Raw genomic sequence first — 20508 nt, 5'->3', positions numbered from 1 at the left:
CTTCCTCCTCCTCTCCGCGTACAGGTGTGATCGTGGAATTGCGACCGTAGTCTGGCCCCTTGTTTCCTCTTCTATTGGCCGCCTGACTGCTGAAGCTGCGCTCTATAATGAGGATCTGCTTGCCACAAAGAAGTGGTGAGCATGTGTGAGAAAAATTTGAGAAAGGAAGGGAGGAAAGTGGCAAAACAGTAGAGAGGAGCGGAGCGGCACCACAAGCATCTCATTTCTGCCTCCCTTCGTAGTTTGCCTCGCCTTACACAGGGATGCGCATTCACATATGTTTTCACCCAGAGACGCAGTCAGCGACAGCAGTCCCACCAGGCGTACTCTCTGCATTGTAGTCAATCTTTTTGTTTTCTCTCGGCTGTCTGCTGAATGTCTGCGTGATTTCACGGGGACAAAGCGGATGGCGTGCATGCCTGTGTCTGTGGGATATGCGCCCGCCTCGTTTGGGGGGGCTCTTTCCTGCTTGCTGCTCCGTTGATCTCTCGTTTTTTCTCTCTGCTCATCGCCCTTCTCTGAACCTCCACCTCCACCCACCCCTCCTTTCCTTCTCTTGCATCGAATTTTTGTGTTATCTTTTCTCTCTCTGTGTGTGTGTGTGCGGCGCTCACATGAATTGGTGGGGGCACTTGTAAGTCTCTAAAGATGCGCGTTCGTGTCTCTGTGTACGTGTGTTGGGAAACCTGTATCGATACCGTTGCCGAGCACACTGGGCAATAGAATGGTGACGTGCGAGTGCAAGCAGCGATGGAGCAGGGATGAACCGCCTGAATCACAGCAGAAGTGAAAAGCAAAGTGAAGACACCGAAGAGCAACCAGCACCTCCCCACTATGGGGTGGTAATGTAGCACAGCGCGTCACAAGTAGCGGCAAACGAGCTGTGCGCCATAGATGGAGGCGCCGCACAGTCAGGCACCTGCTGAGAAGCATGAAGCGCTGCTACAGAATCTGCGATGAGTTGCAGGCAGTCCTTGACTCTATGTTTGTACGCACGCAATTGTCGTAGTTCACCCTCTTCAGGTTCACCCTGCACCCGCGTTCACGACTCTCTCTTATTGGCCACTTTACCTTCCTCTGACCATGCCGCGCTGACAAGGAGTGCGGCGAAGGTAATATTACCGTTGTTGCTTCAACTCCGCTGCGCTCTCTCGACAGGACAGCCACCGCCGTCGCCTCTGCGGCCCCACTCTATACTTGTGTTTCCTTGCTCTTGAGCGCTTTCGCCTCTTTTCAAGCACCGCCGCCGTTTCAGTGCAGCCATGGCAGCTGCCTCTGCCGAGGAGGCCCGGGTGCGGCAGTCCATTGTGAATTGCGCAGTCGATCATTACGAGCTGCTAATCAATGCGCAGGCCGCGAACGTGGTGGCTGCCTCACTTTCCAGAAGTGCTGAAGACACCGCTAACGGACTGACAACATCCTTGCAAGCACTGCACTCCTGGTCGCAGCTTCTCCAGTGTGCTGGGAAGTCGTGGAGGCAAGAGAAGGCACAGCTGCATAGCGCTGTCATGAGTCACCAGAAGATCGTGGCTCTTATGGAGTCACCCGCCTTAGTGGAGGAATGCGTGCGGCATACAATGTTCCACGAAGCGCTCCTCATATTCGAGCATGTCCTGATGCTGTGTCAGCACATGAGCGATGTGCGCGTTTTCCAGAGACTTCAGAGGGAGGTGGTGGACACGATGGAACAAGCGGTGGACACGTATGTGCTGCCGATGCTGTCGGGTGCTCTCACGGTGGACACGGCGTACAAGGCTATCTCCCTCCTTCGTCGTCTTGGTGGTACCCCGGCGTCGCTGCGTGCACTCTTCTTGCGCAGCCGCGCAGCCTATATTTGTCAGCTACTGCAGGGGGCCGAATCCAGCGTGGTGCCCTACTCTCTTATCCTAAAGTACGTCACGGTGTACAAGGTGCATGTGAACGAGGTGACGCTTCAGTACAAGGCGTGCTTCCCACCCAACACCGAAGCCCAGCAGAGGGAGACGACGGAGGAGCTGAGCCTGTGGTGTCAGGAGCAGGCGCACGTGTTCATGCACCTCATGGCGGCGGCACTCCAGCACCTGCACAACGGCTCTGAACTGGCGCTCGTGGTGCAGCAGTGCGGCAGCTGCGCGAGTGCAAGTGCGCGGATGCACACGGACGTACTGGGGCTCCTGGGCAGCATACTTGTCCAAAAAGTGCACAGACTCTTCGCTGACGGGATGCGGCAGGCCCGGACCACCTATCGCACCGCCATGCAGACCTCCTCGTGGCGGGTTTCCGTGTACTGCCACAACAACACGACGCTGAAGTCCTCGACGGTGATCAATGCCCCTCCGACTATTGGCGACACACCAGCCGTGCAGCTGGCTCAGTGGCTGCCGCTCGCCTACGCCCTCAACGGGATACTCTCCTCCTTCAACGCCGTTCACAAGTGTTTGCTGCCAGGTGTAGAGGCTCTGTGTGGGGAAGAGGTGCGGCAGCTGGTGTGCGAGGTAGCGCAGGACATGTTGAGTGACGCGCCTCTACTCGACACAATGTACGATGCGGAGCGAGTCGTGTTCGTGACCTTTGTGAAGGCGTTTCAGCGGCTATGGTACCCCTATGTGCTGCACCTAGTCGACCGCATTCTCGGACCTGCGCACCGCGAGGACTTGGAGGATCATACGCAGGCTCTGATGCATGGCATTGGGGAACTTCTGTTTGTGGTAGAGCCGCCGTCGACGGTGCCGGTTGCAGAAAGCGCGAGTCACACGACCCTGGAACCTGCGAACTCGCATCCATCGACGACACTCGCTACACCAATATCGGGTCTCACCGCCGTTCCCGCTGCAGTACCTTCGATGCCGCCAGCGACAAGCACCGCTGCACTGCCCTAGTCGAGCAATGCCCCGAACGACACCACACTTGCGGTGCACCTCTCCGACTTCAACCTGCACGGAGAGGTGACGTCCGCCGGCTGCATCGCGGCTGCTTACGGGCACTGTGAGGGTCGGGTGCTGGATTGGAGGGAAGCGGCGCGTTAGAGAATTTGTACGAAAAGAATTGCAGTGTTGACGTTGGTGCCCGCAGGGCAGGTATGTGGAACTAAGGCAACGGCCAGGGCAGCACCAGCGGTGATGGTCGATTTGTCTTCTCTCCACTTCGTTGTTGGAAGGCTGATAGACGGACCCCCTCAGCCTGGCATACCCGCGCTTTTCAAGGTCATGCGGCTTCAGGAGAAGGCGGAGTGCTGCTGCTGGCACAGAGGGCAGCGTCCCGCCTGTCGCGGTACATGCGAGCAATCCATTCAGACACGCCCCCTCACCACAAAACATCGACGGAAATGGAGGATGCGGACGGCGAGCCTCCCCCCTCCCCCGACCACAAGGTCACCAAGAGACACACACCCATGCCCCACAATTTGAGCACTGTGCGCACACGCTGTCAAGCACAGCCGGCATGGTGCATCGCATCCAGGAAAGCGATCCACTGGTGAGAAGAGCAAGAGTGGATGAAAAATGCACGAAGAGATCCACACACATGATCCCCTGAGTGTATGGATGCGAAACATGCGGTATTTCCCTCATCCGACCAGGTGTGCGGATGCGGCACAGAGACCGGCAGTATGGCGAGCACACACCCTATCGCACCATCGAGTCCTCCAGACTCCCATGTGAGAAGAGTTGCCGGAGCACAGCATAGTATGAGACGCAACGCCTTGAAGCTGCGGAAGGCAAAACGTTGGACCTAGGCAGGATGCAGGACCTTAGAGGGCCCTGACCTGCAGTTGGCTGGCTTCCTTCTTGAGCTCATGCGGCATGCAGATAGACCACCGCCGGCTAGCTGCAGGACAGACGTCACGATCTCCACCCTTGAGCGGGACCTTGGACGCAGCCCCGCTGGGATTAAGACGTGTCGTTCACCGAGTCCTGTCTGACACCGATCGCGCAGCACGTGTCTACGAAAAGGATGAGGAAGGACAAGATCAGCCCGTTAGGCGCCTGGGCCGATTTGACGACAGACGGTTCGTCCTAGACGGTAAGGATAAAGCCGTGGTGCCCCAGGCATGGGTGAGCTGTAGCTGAATGCCTATGCTTGTTGGCCTGTCGGTGGCAGAGTGATACGTTAAAGCACAAGAAGGTTGTCGGGCTCACCAGCGGCAGGTGCCTCACTTTCGTTAGCAAGGCGGAATGACATGCCCTGTGTATGCGTGCATGTATGCCCTCGTGCCTCCCCTGCGCTTCTTTCTCTTTCTGCCTCATCACTGCCACACAAGGATGCCCCGGGCCGAGCGCAGTAAGAAGTGAAGCAAAGCGAACGTGGCGTCAGTAGCAGGCAACCGCGCCATCACGAATCTGCCGCCACAGTGAGAACAGGCAAACCGCGCGTTCACGTGCGCGTCTCACGATAGTCCTCAAATGGTTGGCTCAGTCGTGTAGCCGCAGCGTTGCCTTGGGACAGACCGCCATGCGTACGGCCCCGTGGCACAGTATGCACGGATGAACGTTACTAATCACACTCTCCTGCCTATGCTCCTCATTTTTTGCCTCGTATTCTTCTTCTTCTCCTGCCCTTTAGCCTCTCTCTTGGCTCCCTGTGGCGAACGCACACGCGCGCAGGGTATGTCATGTCCCTCGCTGTCAACTCCACCGCTCCTATCCCGGAGCCCCCGTACGAGGTCAAAGGCGCTTCAACGATGGATGACCTGGCCGTGCTCATCCAGCGCGAGTACACGCAGCAGTACACAGAGGCACGCCATCAATACAAGGCGTCTCATGCGCGCTTCACCGCTCGCGCGAAGCGGCCGCCACTGTCGTGGCTGGATCAGTACTGCCGCGACGCCTTCCACGACCTATCCTTTTACACGAGCGCACCCAATGCTGAGGAGGCATGCGCACCTTCTGCATGCACTCATGGCGTGCGGCGCATTGGTCTCCACTTGCTGAATTACGAACTTCGCCTTCTTGCACAGGAGCGGCTGCGCACTACACCTGTGAAGCCGAAGCGCGGTGCAGATGATGTAGTTACACTTCTAGTCGCGCAGGAAGCGGCCGAGTATGCCCATCTGCTAAAGCTGGAGGCGGCTTCCTTTATGGGGGTGGCACGCGCCTACTACAAAGAGATATTTGGGCCCACCAACGAGGTTTTGTGGCTCGAGGCGCAGGCTCGGCGCAGCTTCGAAGACGAGTACAGCCATACTACTATGGCTTTCCTCGCCCAGCTACGCGAAGAGTTATGGGGGGCACAACAGCGGCTGTTTCTACGAGCAATGGGGATGTACCCGGCTGCGTTGCCGCACGTCGCACAGCTGCGCCTCATGGCCGCAGAGTCCTATGCGCTGGAACAGGCCAAACTGGCCGTGCTAGACAGCCGCGAAGCAGTGCCGCTGTGGCACCGTGTAGGCGCCATTCGAGGCGAGACGGAGAGCGAGGAGGCCATTACATTCCGGCGGATTTCGTTGGCGTACGTCGTTGGGACACACAGCATCAGCGACGGGTACCTGCGTCGCAACACCGCTACTGGCCGGCTGCAGCGTACGTACAAGGAGGTTCCGGCATTCATGCAGGACGCCATCGACTACACGATGCAGTTCGAGGCCTTCGCTGTTGTTCTGGAGGAAGAGGCACACCGCATGCAAATTGCGGAAGAGGCGGAGAACACCTGCGCCTCTCTCATTGCAGCCGTCGCCTCCGTTGCTGACACCGAAGGTGATGTCTCATCCCCCCTATCGCTATTACCGCCTCTGCAACTCCGAGCGACTCCGGGCAGCCAACGTCAGGGGTCTGATGGCGTGCAGCGGGTGCCCGCCACAGGCACAGAATCGCATCACAACGGAGGAAGAGGTGGTTAATGCACACGTGTGCAGTAGGTGCATCGATATGTATGTATGTATGTGCTGGATCGATGTACAGTAGTGGCGGCACAGGCAAGGCTTGCGTGTATCCTTTCTTCCTGTGCTTGCCTTCATGGTGCCCGTCTTCTCCCCCATGCCGCTCTCGCCTCTTCCTTGCCTGGAGTATCATCACGTGGGCAGACGTGCGGGTGTGTATCGGTGTTGGTGCCGGGTGTACGATACAAAGAGGAGCTTTTAGGGATTGGGTAAACAGGCGAGCGACGCTTCGAGTAGGGCTGTGAGTGCTGAAATGGTATAACAACGAGTATGCGTGTAACGCTCCGTCCGTACTGTCTCTCATCCCTCTCTCACCCCCAGCCCTCTTGCACCTCATCTTTTATGTTATTTTTCACGCCCTCTTCTTCACTGCTTTGTGTCCCCCTCGCTCGCCTGCACATGTGCTTGCTTTTCTTCATGGCGTCTCCACGTTCTCGCTCTGCCGCTCTGCCTTTCTCTTTCCCTCCTCTCCACCCTCTTCCTCTCACCACCACCACCAGCCCTCTCCACTGAGAGCGTGTCCTTTTCGATATTGGGGGGCTGAGAGGAAGAGGGTGGCAGAACCGAGGAGGAGCTTTGCACACGGTGTTAGAACTATGAACCGAATCACAAGAAAAACGACACATACACACAGCGCAGCACAGGATCGGTTGAACTTGCTGTGCTGTGGAGAGGGGTGGTTGCAACATCCGTGCTGGCCCTTCCCAGATTTTCTGCTCCTCTTCCTTCGCAACTACATGACTCTGATAAACACGCGGTGTGTACATGGGGTTATGCTACTACGTGTTTCGTGTCGAAGTCGTGTAATACGCGCTGGCTCGTACCGCCACTGTCTCTACTAGTCACTGCACCTCTACCTGCCAACATGTGCTACCTCCTCCCACACCTCTCTCGTGTGTTTTCTCTGCTTTTCCCCTTCACATCTCCGGTACCGGGCGGGGGATGATGTGCCACGACGGCACACACCCACACCCGCTCGCCGCCTCCTCACACCAGTGCAACGGTTGTCAATCGACGAAGTCAAAACTGCACACGCGTACGTATCCGCTACCCTGCAGCCAGAAATTACGACGCTCACACGCGCATACGCATTGAGCGACTCGAGTTGTTGAGTGGTGGCGTTGATTGTGAGGAGAGGGAAGAAGAAGTGACCGATTCGGGCCTCTGCCCGCCCTCCCCCTTACCTCTTATTTTCTCGTTTCAGGTCTAGCGTTTGCTGGCATGCGTAGTTGTGTCGGAGAGCTGCATATTTTTTCCCTCACTGGACGCGCAGCAGTCTTCACCCTGTCTGAAAGCGAAGGAATCGTGCAAGTCTCCACTGCGCCCTCATATGGCCGTACGGGCGGTGACGACCTCAGCGTGGCTGTCTTGTTTTCTTTGGTTGTGCGTCTCTGAGCGCTAAGAGGGCCGCCGCCTCCCCCCCTCCCTCGCATTCTCCCCGCGGCTTCATCATCAAAGTGTGCAGACACGACTGCCCATCAACGTGTAAACGTCGTCTATACACGCACACTTGTTCGCTTATCATTCGCTCGCTCAGCACCTTTTGGCCTGGACTTAGTTCTCCAATCGCGCCCTCCTCACCTCCGCAACGCGCCGGGCCGCTGCCCTTGCTCTGGCTTGGCTCGCGAGTGTTTCACGTCAGTCATGTACTCGCAGACGCACCGGCTCTCGATGGAGTCCAAGGCATCCGCATCCGCGGTACCGCTGGCCGCATCGACTATGCCAGTCGCCAAGCGAACAAAGCTCGAGGTTACGCAGCGGAACCCGATCCATATTTCAAGGGATGTGGCAGACGCCTACGGCACAGTGAACCCGCTCTCGGCGCGCCTCTACAGCGACGGTATCAGCAGCGGCGCCCAGGTTGGGGTACCGAATCGCCTAACGCAGTGTCAGCCACCTGCTGCCAGCTTCGTGCCTCACCCACCCACTGAGCCGGCGGCAACCACAGCTGCCAAGGCGGACCCCGCCGCCTTCACATGCCGCCGTGGCGAGACGCACATGGTGAATTCACTGCAGGTGTTCAACCCACCGAGCAACACCGACGTGGAGCTAAAGGAGATGTTCGCCGCTTCCGCTAAGCCCAAGTCCATCTCGTCACGACCCCTTCGTGGCACAGCGGCGGCGCCACCGGCAAAGCTCGCTCCGCTGACGCCGGAGCGAGTGAGTGCCGTTGGTGGCAACACCGGCGCCGCGACGACGGCCTTGTCCGATATCTCTCAAGATACGAGCACTACAGAGGCCGCGGCAGCGCGAGCGCTGGCCACAATCCCACTCTTTCACAAGTCCACCTCAAACTCTCCCAACGAGTTCGTGTACTTGGTGATGCGCCCCCGTGGCATGCGCGACCCGCTGAACCCATACGACTTGCAGCCGATGGCCCGCACCGACGCACAGGACCACAATTATTACACCGTCTCTGCCGCCGGCGTGACGCACTTTACCAAGGGTGGCGCGGAGTTCATTGAGCTGCCCAAGTGGGAGCGCGAGTGTCGCATCTTCCACGCCATCCGCAAACTATTCGTGTTTAGCGAGTACAAGCGCTGGCGCAACTTTGTGCTGTGGCGCAACCTCGTACGTCGCAGTGCAACGGCAAACACTCGGCAGTACCTCTCCGCACACCTATTTGCCGCCCACCCGGGCCTGTCGGGGGCACTGCAGGCGGTGCGCAACATCTGCTTGGAAGCCGTTGTCTCCGAGGACCTTTACCAGCCCAGCACAGAGACCAGCACGCTCGACGCGTACACGATGGCGTTGCAGACGCACTTGCAAGAAGAGCGACGCCGGCTGGAGAACATGATGAAGCGCATTCGAGATTACATCGAGCAGGCATGCAAGACTACCATGTTCTCCTGGCAGCTTGAGCGTGAGCGGCAGAAGCTGCTCTACGAAGACGCGGATCAGCAGAAGCGGAAGGTGATCGACGTGCGGGAGCTGGGCACACAGGAGCAGCCGTCGTACATCGAGCTGACGCAGCGCAAGGCAATGTGCCGGCGCCTCACTGCCTTCATCAAGCTGTGCGACTACCTTGTTGTGGAGTGCCTCACTGGGCTGGCCGCCAAGGCTGTGTCGCACGTGCGACGCGACCTGGGGATGTCGAACACTGTTCCGGTGAGCACGCAGACTGCGGCGGCGAAGACTCGCCGCGGCGGCGGTACGGCCGCCGTTGCCACGACCGGCGTCTTCACCGGCCCGCTCTGGAACGTCGAGGTGGTGTACAATGCCAACCAGCAGGCGATCGAGCTTGTGCCATCCGCGGGGCAGATTCGCGAGGCCATCGAGGACACGCTTCAGGACTACGTGCGCGCTGTCGGGGTCATTCCACGGCTGACGTCGCTCAACACGTTCCTGGTCTACACGAGTAATGCGCAGGATGAGTTGGGAAACGACACGGTCGGCGCGGGACCGGATGTGGCGGATATGGTGATGGTCGAAGAGGGCTACAAGCAGGACGTGGCGGCCATTCACACCTCCCTCGCCAACTCTTTCGCCAAGATGCACCGCTACGCTCACACCTTCGAGGTGTTCAAGGAGATGTACATTAGCAATAGCCAGCTGCAGGAGGAGGCACTGCTGGAGAGCAACGAGACGCTTCACTACTTCCGCGAACAGCTCGCCACCTACAAGGCGCAGACAGAGTCCATCTCGTCAAACATTCCGAACTCTGCGGACATTGGAATGGTGAGAATGTGGACGGAGGGGCTGCGCGACTGTTTCACGCCGAGCCCAGTGGCATGCTTGGACATCTTCCACAAGGCCCTCCCCATCATCGCGCGCCGACGCAACGAAATTCTGCTCAAGAAGCTACAGGAGTGCACCACCTATCTCACCGCGGCGCCCAAGACGATTGAGCACTATGTAGAGTACCTCGACTACTGCAACGCGTTGGGGAACTCCTTCGACGACATCGCCTCCTCCTACGACGTGGTGCGCGAGCTGTTCGCCCTCCTGCAGGAGGAGAAGATCGATGTGAACGAGGAAGACGAGGAGACGTACCGCAGCGGCACCCGGCCGCAGTTCGACAAGCTGCGTACGCTCCTGCAGACGACTGAGGACAGCAAGGAGGCACAGCAGCGCTTCTTTAGTCGATGTATCGAGGAGGAGATGGACCAGCTGCGCCGCCGTATCGAGTCCGTGTACGACCGCGCGGGGCAGCCAATCGTCATGTCGGGTGAGGCCGACGTGGCAGAGGCAAACGCGTATATGCAGGCTCTCCTTGAAGAAGCAGAGGGCCTCGCCGCACGCGAGAAGAAGCTGCGCGAGTTTCAGATCGAAATCGGGGCCGAGGAGACCGTGGTAGAAGTCATGGCAGAGATGCTGCACGACGTGAGCATCAAAGCAAAGTTGTGGGCCGGGATCGGTGACTGGAACACCTTCACGGAGGCGACCCGTGCGCTCCCCTTTGATCAGCTCGACGTGCCGGCGGTACAGGAGGTGGTGCAGAGGTACTCGTCACTGGTGAAGCAGGTGTCTTCAAAGCTGGCAAGCAACGCGGTGGTGCCGCGGCTGAAAAGCAGCGTGGAGGAGTGGCGCCAACTGCTGCCGGTCCTGCAGGCGCTCACGAGCCCCTCCCTCAAGTCGGAGCATCACACAAAGATCTCCCTGATTGTCGGACCCGTCGCGGACGCCACTGGCAGCGCATCGAAGACGCTCAGCGAATGGGCAAACCAGTTCACAGTTGGGATGCTACTGCAGCACCACATCCTCAAGTACCGAGACGAGGTGCTTGCTGTGAGCGCCTCAGCCACCGAGGAGGACAAGCTGCAGAGACAAATCGACCGGGTGAATGCGATGTGGAATGGCGGGGGGCCAAAGCCGCCCGCAGAGTTCCAGTTCCACGCACACAAGGGTAGCAAAGACGCCTTCACACTCGTCGGTGCCTCGGTCGAGGACGTGACGACGCTGCTGGATGACTCTGCCGTCGCCATCTCGACCATTGGCAGCAGCAAGCACTGCCAAGGTGTGCTGCGGTCGCAGGTGGAGCGGTGGGAGAACCGTCTCAAGTACATGCTGGAGACGCTGGAGAAGTGGGTGGAGCTACAGCGCAACTGGATCTACCTCGAGAACATATTCTCATCCGTGGAAATACGTAGTCAGTGGAAGGACGACGCGCAGCGCTTCGAGAAGGTTGACCGCTTCTACCGCGATCTGATGCGCAAGGCCCACGACCTGCCAACCGCCTACCGCAGCCTCCTCATCAACCCACCGACCTTCGACACCGCCGCCGCCGCCGGTGGTGGTGGCCGAACGCTGAAGCACGACCTCGAAGCGTACATCAAAGAGCTCGAGAAGGTACTGATCAGCTTGGAGAAGAAGTTAGAGGAGAAGCGACGCGCCTTCCCACGCTTCTACTTCCTCAGCAATGACGACCTACTCGACTTGCTGGCCAAGGCCAAGACACCGGAGCTGATGATGCCGCATATGCTGAAGATGTTCGACGGCATCAAGTCCCTCACACTGTCGGCGCAGAACGACATCACCCACATGAACTCCATGGAGGGAGAGCAGGTGGAGCTGGGCCATCAGGGCATCAAGGCGCGTGGCCCAGTGGAATCCTGGATGGACTTGCTGGAGCGCGAGATGTTCTCGACGCTACGGCACCGAGCCCAGCGCTGTCTTGAAGACTACGAAGCCTGTCAGGACCGCACGGATTGGATGTTTCAACACCCAGTGCAGCTCGTGCTGATCGTGGAGCAGCTGCTGTGGACGCGTAGCGTCGAGGAGGCGCTGGGCAAGACGGACTCCCCGCAGCTCATGCTCCGCTTGCGTGACGAGCAGCGCCGCAACCTCGAAGTGCTGGCTGAGCTGACAGCGCGCAACCTCTCCAAGGTGCAGCGTGTTCTTCTCTCGACTATTATCACGATTGACGTACACGGCCGCGACCTTGTCGAAGAGATGTGTGACAGTGGCGTCGCTGAGTTGATCGATTTTGGCTGGACGAAGCAACTGCGCGTGTACTGGGAAAAGGACGCGGACGGTAACGGCACCGTCTTCATCCGCCAGAACAATTCCCGGTTCGTCTACGGCTACGAGTATCTCGGCGCACAGGGGCGTCTCGTCATCACTCCGCTAACGGACCGCATCTACATGACCGTGACAGGTGCCTTGAAGTTGCATCTTGGCGCCTCCCCTGCCGGGCCGGCCGGCACTGGCAAGACGGAGACAGTGAAGGACCTAGCGAAGAACCTGGCGCGGCAGTGCATCGTATACAACTGCTCTGACGGCGTCACGTACAAAATGATGGAGAAGTTCTTCTCGGGCCTCATCCAGACCGGCGCGTGGGCCTGTCTCGACGAGTTCAACCGTATCAACATCGAGGTGCTCTCCGTCATCGCATCCCAGCTGCTGGAGATCAAGCTGGCGCTGCAGAACGCGCAGGAGACCTTCACGTTCCAGGGCACGCCCAATGTGCGGGTGCGGCCGACGTACGGCGCCTTCGTCACCATGAACCCCGGCTACGCGGGACGCACGGAGCTGCCAGACAACTTGAAGATCCTGTTCCGCCCTGTGGCGGTCATGACGCCAGACTTCCGCATGATTGCGGAGGTGATCCTCTACTCGGAGGGCTTCAAAAACGCCCACGACTTGTCACTAAAAATCACGCAGCTCTACAAGCTCAGCTCAGAGCAGTTGTCGCCGCAGGACCACTACGACTTTGGTATGCGGGCGCTGAAGTCGATCCTCGTCATGGCCGGTGACCTCAAGCGCTCGCAGCCTGACGTGGAGGAGGACCTCACGCTGATTGTGGCGTGTAATGACTCGAACGTGCCCAAGTTTGTCGCGGAGGACATTCCGCTGTTTCGCGGCATCATGCAGGACCTATTTCCCGGCGTGAGCTTTCCAGAGCGCGGGTATCCGGAACTGCTGCCAGCGATGCAGCACATCATGGCCGAGAAGAAGCTGGTCGACGCCAGCCAGTGGGTGAAAAGGGGCATCCAGTTCTACGAGACACTCATTGTCCGGCACGGCGTGATGCTCGTGGGCGTGACGGGAACAGGTAAGACGGAGGCGCGGCAGTGTATCGCGGAGGCTCTGACAAGCCTCTCTGTGGCGGGGAGCGCAAACAAGATGGCGCGCCCTGTCACTGAATTTGTGATCAACCCCAAGTCGGTGATGTTGCACGAGCTGTATGGACAGCTGGACGTGAACACAAACGAATGGAAGGATGGTGTACTCGCTGCCATCGCGAAGGAGTGCGTGCGGGCCTCGGAGGTCTCGTCTGATCACCGGTGGATGGTCTTTGACGGCCCGGTGGATACGCTTTGGATCGAGTCGCTGAACTCGGTATTAGACGACAGCAAACTGCTCTGTCTCGACAGCGGCGAGCGCATCAAGCTGCCCGACACGATTCACATGTTGTTCGAAGTTGCGGATTTGGCAGTTGCCTCGCCGGCAACGGTGTCACGGTGTGGCATGGTGTACGTAGACGCTGATGACTTGCCGTGGAACACGGTGGCATGCAAGTGGAGTGAGACAACGCTCGCTGCCACCGGCGCGCAGCCGCAGTGCCGCGCCTACATCCTCTCCCTCTTCGACGCCTACGTAGAAAAAGGGCTTGACTGGCTGAAGCAGCTACCCGCGTCGGCCAGTCTGATGAGCGCTGGCGACATCAACGTTGTGCAGTCCCTGTGTGACCTCTTCACGGCGCTTGTGCAAGTGAACAAGGTGCAGTTTATGGCAGACCCGGGCGGTGAGGTGCCGCCGCCGCCGGACGACCCGATGCTTCGCGAGCGCAACGAAATCTGCAACGCCATCTTTGCCTTTTCATTTGTGTGGTCTGTCGGTGGAAACGTTGACCACGCTGCGATGGAGAGCTTCGACACGATGGCGCGCACGCTGCTCGAGTCGGCTGCGCGCTTCCCCAACTACGGCAGTGTGTACGACTACACCATCAACTTCTCGACGCGACTGCTTGTGCCGTGGGAGGCGCTGGTGCCCGAGTTCACCTACAACCCAGCCACGCCGTACTTTAACATCCTTGTGCCGACTGTGGACACGGTGCGCTACAGCACGATCGCGCAGACGCTGCTTCAGTGCAAAAAGCCTGTCCTTTTCAATGGCCAAACCGGCGTCGGTAAGACGTTCATCATGGCGGACTGCCTCCAGCGCAACAAGGAGTTACTGCAGCTCTCGCTCGTCACCTTCCAGTTCAGCGCGCAGACGTCGTCGGAGCGGACGCAGGAGCTCATCGAGGCGAAGCTGAAGCTAAAGCGCAAGAACGTGCTTGGCGCCTCTCCGGGCAAGTCCGTTGTTCTCTTTGTTGACGATCTGAACATGCCAGCTGTGGAGGTGTTTGGCGCGTCGCCGCCTATCGAGCTACTGCGACAACTGATGGGCCAGGGTGGCTTCTACGACCGCAAGTTCGCTGGCATATGGAAGACGGTGCAGGACGTCACGGTCGTGTCGGCCTGTGGCCCGCCCTCGGGTGGGCGCAACCCCATCACTCCTCGCCTCACACGTTTATTTCACCTGCTCCAGGTGGCAACCCTCACGGACGACTCCATGAAGCGCATCTTCGGCTCAATTCTCAGCGGCTTTATCGAGGCAAAGAACTTCTCACACGAAGTGAAGAACGTGGCGCCGTCGCTCGTCATGGCCACTGTCGACGTTTTCAACATGATCCGTGACGCCCTGAGACCGCGGCCAACCACGCCGCACTACACATTCAACCTGCGCGACCTCTCGAAGGTGTTTCAGGGCATGACGCAGGTGATTCCGCGCGTCTGCCGCGACGCTGCGACGTTTGTGCGGCTGTGGATACATGAAGTAATGCGGTGCTTCTACGACCGACTCGCCACAGTGCAGGATCGGCGCTACTTCGTGGACAACGTCCTCGCGGAGACAGCGTCGCGCGTACTTCCCGGCGCAGCGGAGAGTCTGATCGCGTCGCCGGCGCTGTGGGCAGATTTCACCCGCTTCGGATCAGTTGAGAAAGTTTATGAGGAAGTGCCGGAGGTACAGCGGCTGGCGCAGGTTCTCGAGGAGTACCAGGACGATTACAACGCCACAGAGGCAACCGTCAGGCCAGACGACGCGAGCGGCAGCTCGACAACTGTGCAGGCGTCGCAGCTGGGCCTCGTCTTCTTCAAGGATCACTGCGAACACATCGCCCGCATTATCCGCATTCTGCGACAGCCGCGCGGCAACGTGCTACTGGTCGGCGTTGGCGGCTCTGGCAAGCGCTCCCTTACAAGGCTTGCCTCCTTCATCAGCGGCTGCCGCATCTTCGAGACGTCTGTTGGCAAGGGCTACAGCATGAACGACTTCCACGAGTTCCTGCTGGAGGTGTACACGTACGCTGGAGTGAAGAACGAACCATGCGTGTTGCTGTTGTCCGACAACCAAATCGTTGACGAGGCAATGCTGGAGGACGTGAACAACACTCTCAACTCCGGAGAGGTACCGTCGCTCTTTAGCGCCGAGGAGCGTGAGAAGCGCGTCAATGCCTGCATCGAGGCAGCCCAGCAGCACGGCATCACCAGCAGAGAGGACATCTACGGCTTCTTCATCAACCGTGTGCGTGACAACATGCACGTGGCGCTGTGCATGAGTCCAGTAGGCGACCAGTTCCGTACCCGCTGTCGCCAGTTCCCGTCGTTGACGAACTGCTGCTCCGTCGACTGGTTCGACGAGTGGCCGCAAGAAGCCCTGGAGGGGGTGGCGAGGCGCATGCTGCAGGAGACAACAGACGCGATGCCTGCAAGTTTCCACGAGAAGCTGCCGCAGCTCTGCGTCCATGTACACGCGGCGACGATTGAGATGGCACAGCAGTACTACGATGAGCTGCGCCGGCGCTACTACATTACCCCAACCTCCTACCTGGAGTTTATCGAGACGTACAAGGCGCTCCTGCAAAGTCAGCGCAGTCGGGTGGAGACGCAGCTCGCCCAGGTCGAGAACGGTACGGAGAAGATGCGCGAAACCGAGGAAACAATCACGAAGATGAAAGCTGAAATTGAGGTGAGGCGACCGCAGCTAGAGAAGGCGTCCGCGGAGACGCAGGCAGTTGTGGCGGACTTGAAGGTGCGGCAAGCCAAGGCAGCGGAGGTGCAGGTGCAGGTGCGGGCGCAGCAGGAGAGCGCGGCAGTGCAGCAGTACGACGCGTCGCAGATCGCGGCGGAGGCCAACGCACGCCTGGCTGAGGCGAAGCCTATCATCGACAAAGCGAAAGCGGCGCTCGACACGATTCAAGCCAGCGACCTCAACGAGCTCCGCTCCTTCGCCAACCCACCCTCGGCAGTACTGAAAACGACGCAAGCGTGCATGACCATGTTTGAGGCGAAGGACTTCAACGGCGCATGGTCTGGCAGCACGGACTGGAAAGGCGCGCGCGAGTTCCTGTCGCACCGCTCGCTGCTGGACATGATCCGCGGGTACCCCACCGACAACGTGAAGCCGGCAATTCTGCAGAAAGTGCAGAAGTACATCAACGACCCCGAGTTCACGGTCGAGGTGTGCTCGTCGAAGGGCTCGCAGACGTGCGGGTCCCTGTGTGCGTGGGTGCACGCCGTCAACGAGTACTCCAAGGTGGTGAAGGAAGTGGCACCGATGCGGCAAGCCGCGGCCGATGCGGAACAACACTTGGCAGAGACAAATACGAAGCTGCACGTCGCACAGCAGCAGCTGAAGGAGGTGGAGAAAGAGCTGTCGGACCTCGAGCAGCGCTACCAAAGCAGTGTCGAAAAGAAGAACGACCTGGAAAAGGGGCTGCAGCTGTGCGTCAACCGCCTGCGCAACGCAGAGACACTGTCCAGCTCCCTCAGGAGCGAAGGGGCCCGCTGGACAGAGAATATCAAGCTACTCAGGGCTCAGCTGGCCGCGCTCCCACTGCAGGTATTCATGGCGAGCGCGGCGGTCGCCTACTTTGGCGCCTTCACCCCGGCGTTCCGTCAGCGGCTCATTGCGCAGTGGACGACGCAGCTGACGGAGCACGGGTGTGAGATAGACAACTTCTCCTTGACCGCCGTCCTCGGCGACCCGGTTGACACGCTGAACTGGCAGGTGAACGGTCTGCCAAGCGACGAGACGTCCACGGAGAATGCTATTGTGGCAATGTTGTCGACGGCTCCGCGCCGCTGGCCGCTCTTCATTGACCCACAGGAACAGGCCGTTAAGTGGCTACTGCGGCAGTTCCAGCAGACCCAGGCAGCGAGTGGGTCGGGTGCAGCAGCGTCAAAGAACCGAAACATCCTGCGGGTAATCAGGCTCACAGATCCGACGTGGATGCGCACCCTCGAGTCGCAGATCCGACTCGGCGGCGTTGTCATCATTGACGACATTGGTGAGTCGCTGGACCCAGCGTTGGAGCCGCTCATCGCGCGGCGTGTCTTGGCGGCTGACAGTGGCGGCCTGCAGATTCAGCTCACTCCGCAGTCTGGACCGATCGATTACCACCCCAACTTCCGGCTGTTCCTCTGTAGCAAGCTGCCGAACCCGGTGTACTTGCCGGACATTAGCACCCGTGTCACGCTGCTCAACTTCACAGTCACAATGGAGGGGCTGTCGGAGCAGATGCTTGGCGAGGTCGTCTCTATCGAGCAGCGCTCCATGGAGGAGGAGAAGAACTCCATAATCCAGCGCATCGCTCAGGGCCAGCGCCGCCTCAAAACAATCGAGGAGAGCATCCTGGAGCGCTTGCAGAGCACCAAAGGTAACATCCTCGACGACGAAGATCTTATCCGCGAGCTGCAGGCCGCGCAATCTAGTGCGGAGGTGATCAGTCGCAGTCAGGCCGAGGCGAGCGAGAAGATGCTGACCATCTCGATAGCCCGCGAACGCTACCGCAACGTTGCCGTGAGGGCTGCGTTGCTCTTCTTTGTGCTAGCTGACGTGGGCCGCATGGACCCAATGTACCAGTACTCACTGCAGTACTTTGTAAAGCTGGTGCAGCACGAGGTGGAAGGCACCACAAAGCCGCCCGGGTACACGGAGGCAGACCCGGCCATGCTGGAAGATCACCTTCACGCTACAATCAGCAACCTCACAAGCGCCACATACACGCAGATCTGCCGCGGTCTCTTCAACAAGGACAAGATCATTCTATCGCTGCTCATAGCTACGGCGATCGCCCGGCATGACGGCGTGATCGCAGAGGAGGAGTGGCAGTACTTCGTGCGCGCCACTGCCTTCGTCGCCTCAGAGCTGCCAGAGCAGTCGTCATCCATCGCTTCGTGGATGAGCCGCGTTCAGTGGGAGCTGGCCGAGGCACTCAGCCGCACCGTGCCTGCGTTTCACAATTTCGTCTCCAGTCTGGAGACGGAGTCGGAGGCGTGGCGGGAGTACGCACAGTCCGACTTACCCCACACGGCCACCCTGCCAGGCGACTGGCAGTCGCGTCTGCATCTCTTCCAGCGTGTGCTACTGATCCGGTGCCTCCGAGAGGAAAAACTTTTCTTTGCGCTTTCCAACTACGTACATCAGACGATGGGGGCAGAGTTCACTGAGATGCCTCCCATGGACCTCACCCGCACCCTCAGGGATAGCACCGCGCACACGCCGATCGTCTTCATCCTCTCTCAAGGCGCGGACCCGATGGAAGCCCTACAGTCCCTCGCCAAGGCTGAGGAGCAGGAGGTGCAGTACGTCAGCCTGGGTCAAGGTCAGAGCGAGAATGCGAAGCGCCTCATCGCCACGTGCCGCAAGTCCGGCTCGTGGGCGCTGCTGCAGAATTGCCACCTCTCGCAAACATTCATGCCAGACCTCTCGGCGATCGTTGCAAATCTGCAGCCCGGGGCTGCCGGGGCGTCCGAGACGCACAACGACTTTCGCCTTTGGCTTACGTCGATGCCCACCGACTTTTTCCCGGTATTTGTGCTGCAGTCGAGCGTCAAGCTGACAAACGAGCCGCCGACCGGGCTGCGGGCAAACATGTTGCGCTGCTTTAGCGAGCTGACCCCACAGGAGTACGAGGCCTTTGACGACGAGGCCATCAGCGGCAAGGGATTAAAGGGGCGCGCCTTCAAGAAGCTGCTCTACGGTCTGTGCTTCTTCCACTCCGTCGTTCTCGAGCGGCGCAAGTTCGGCCCTCTCGGGTGGAATGTCAAGTACGAGTGGAATGACACCGACTTTCACGTGTCGAAGGAGTGGCTGCGGCTGTTCTTTGAGGAGCAGGAGACAATTCCATGGGAGTCGCTTGAGTACATCATTGGGCAGATCAACTACGGCGGCCGTGTCACTGACCCGCAGGACCGCGGCACACTGCTCACAATTCTGCGCAACTACCTCTGCCCCCGCATCCTCGAGGAGGGCCACTGTTTCTGCAAAGAAGGGCAGTACGCTGTCCCCTCGAGCGGCACGCTGGCCGAGGCGCAGGAACACATCCAAGCCATGCCCCTCGTCGATGAGCCTGCCGTCTTTGGCATGCACGACAACGCCAACCTGCGTTACCAACTGCAGACGAGCGAGTACCTACTGACGAAGATCGTGTCCATCCAGCCGCGCCTGGTCGGGTCCGCGGGCAGCTCCGGCGCAACGCCGGAAGGAGAGGTGCGCCGCAAGTGCCAAGAGCTCGAGGCGACGTTGCCAGCGCCACTGACGCGGGAGGAGGCCGGACCCCGTACCTTCACGACGCTCGCGAACGGACTGCCGAACTCCATGTCGACGGTGTTGGCGCACGAGCTGGTCAAGTACAACAAGCTACTGGACAAAATGCGCCAGACACTTTCTGACATGCAAAAAGCGCTGCTCGGACTGACAGTCCTCTCTGCCGACCTCGACGCCATGTACAGCTCCTTCCTTGCGGATCAGGTGCCAACGCTCTGGACGGCGGTGTCGTACGCCTCGCTAAAGCCGCTTGGGGCGTGGTACCGTGACCTGCTCGCCCGTGTGCAGTTTATCCGGTCGTGGTTGCAGAAGGGAGAGCCAGCAGCCTTCTGGATCGGCAGCTTCTTCAATCCGAGCGCCTTCATGACAGGCGTGTATCAGGCCTTTGCGCGTGCGGAGGGAGTGTCAGTGGACAAGCTTGGCTTCGGTTATGAAGTTCTGGGCATGGAACCAGAAGCGATCACGTCAGGGCCGGTGCGCGGGTGCTATGTGTACGGCATTCACACGGACGCGTGGCGTTGGGACTCCGAAAGGCGAGTAATGGCCGATTCCTTTCCGGGAGAGCCCTACGCTGTGCTGCCGCCTGTGCACTTCCTGCCGGAGCCCTCGCACGTGAAGCCGGCCGACTTTCACGCCGTTCCCCTGTACCGCACGACGATACGCGCAGGTGTCATCTCGTCTTTGGGTGCCAGCTCCAACTACGTCCTCTCCATCGAGGTGCCGTCGGCGGATGGCTCCAACTACTGGCTGCTGAAGGGCTCCGCCTGCGCGTGCGCGCTAAATCAATAGAGTAGAATACGAAGGAAAAGGATGCGAAGCAGGATGCACGCTAGAGATAAAGGAGGAATGCATGTGTCGTGCGCTTGTCTCTTTCTCTCTCTCTCTGCGTGTATGCGTGGAATTGCATCAACGTGCTTCGCAGGCTTGTGCCACTGCTGTGCTACTTCTCCTTGTCGGTGTGTTCGTTGGTATCTCAGTGCGTCTTATATGGTGCGTTGGTGGCATTGGGGCTGTGCTTATCTCTTATGCTTCTCTGCTTCCAGGGTTAGCGAGCACTTCGGCTATGGGCATTCATGCTGACGTGGTGGAGAAAGCCAGGCATACACGCCCACACATAC

At 59.4% G+C, this 20508-nt stretch overlaps 3 protein-coding genes across 3 annotated transcripts, besides 1 other annotated feature; all 3 read left to right on the top strand.

The window, feature by feature from the left end:
• Positions 1-1262: 1262 nt before the first annotated feature.
• On the top strand, positions 1263-2858 carry LPMP_283050 (oligomeric golgi complex component 8, putative; the record flags this gene model as incomplete). The annotated part of the gene is made up of 1 exon (XM_010702342.1): positions 1263-2858. One exon carries the CDS (start codon positions 1263-1265, stop codon positions 2856-2858), a length of 1596 nt encoding a protein of 531 aa, XP_010700644.1.
• A 286-nt stretch (positions 2859-3144) lies between these two features.
• Positions 3145-4093: a repeat region.
• Positions 4094-4588: 495 nt separating this feature from the next.
• LPMP_283040 (hypothetical protein) lies at positions 4589-5812 on the top strand (the record flags this gene model as incomplete). The annotated part of the gene is made up of 1 exon (XM_010702341.1): positions 4589-5812. The coding sequence occupies one exon, from the start codon at positions 4589-4591 to the stop codon at positions 5810-5812; it is 1224 nt and encodes a 407-aa protein (XP_010700643.1).
• Positions 5813-7495: 1683 nt separating this feature from the next.
• Positions 7496-20179, top strand: LPMP_283030 (dynein heavy chain, putative; the record flags this gene model as incomplete). Its single annotated transcript, XM_010702340.1, has 1 exon — positions 7496-20179. One exon carries the CDS (start codon positions 7496-7498, stop codon positions 20177-20179), a length of 12684 nt encoding a protein of 4227 aa, XP_010700642.1.
• Between the last annotated feature and the right edge of the window lie 329 nt (positions 20180-20508).

This window comes from Leishmania panamensis (genome assembly GCF_000755165.1).
Source record: "Leishmania panamensis strain MHOM/PA/94/PSC-1 chromosome 28 sequence".
Taxonomy (NCBI): domain Eukaryota; phylum Euglenozoa; class Kinetoplastea; order Trypanosomatida; family Trypanosomatidae; genus Leishmania; species Leishmania panamensis.
Note: the sequence above shows the minus strand (reverse complement) of the source record. Positions and strands in the feature narration are given on the sequence as shown.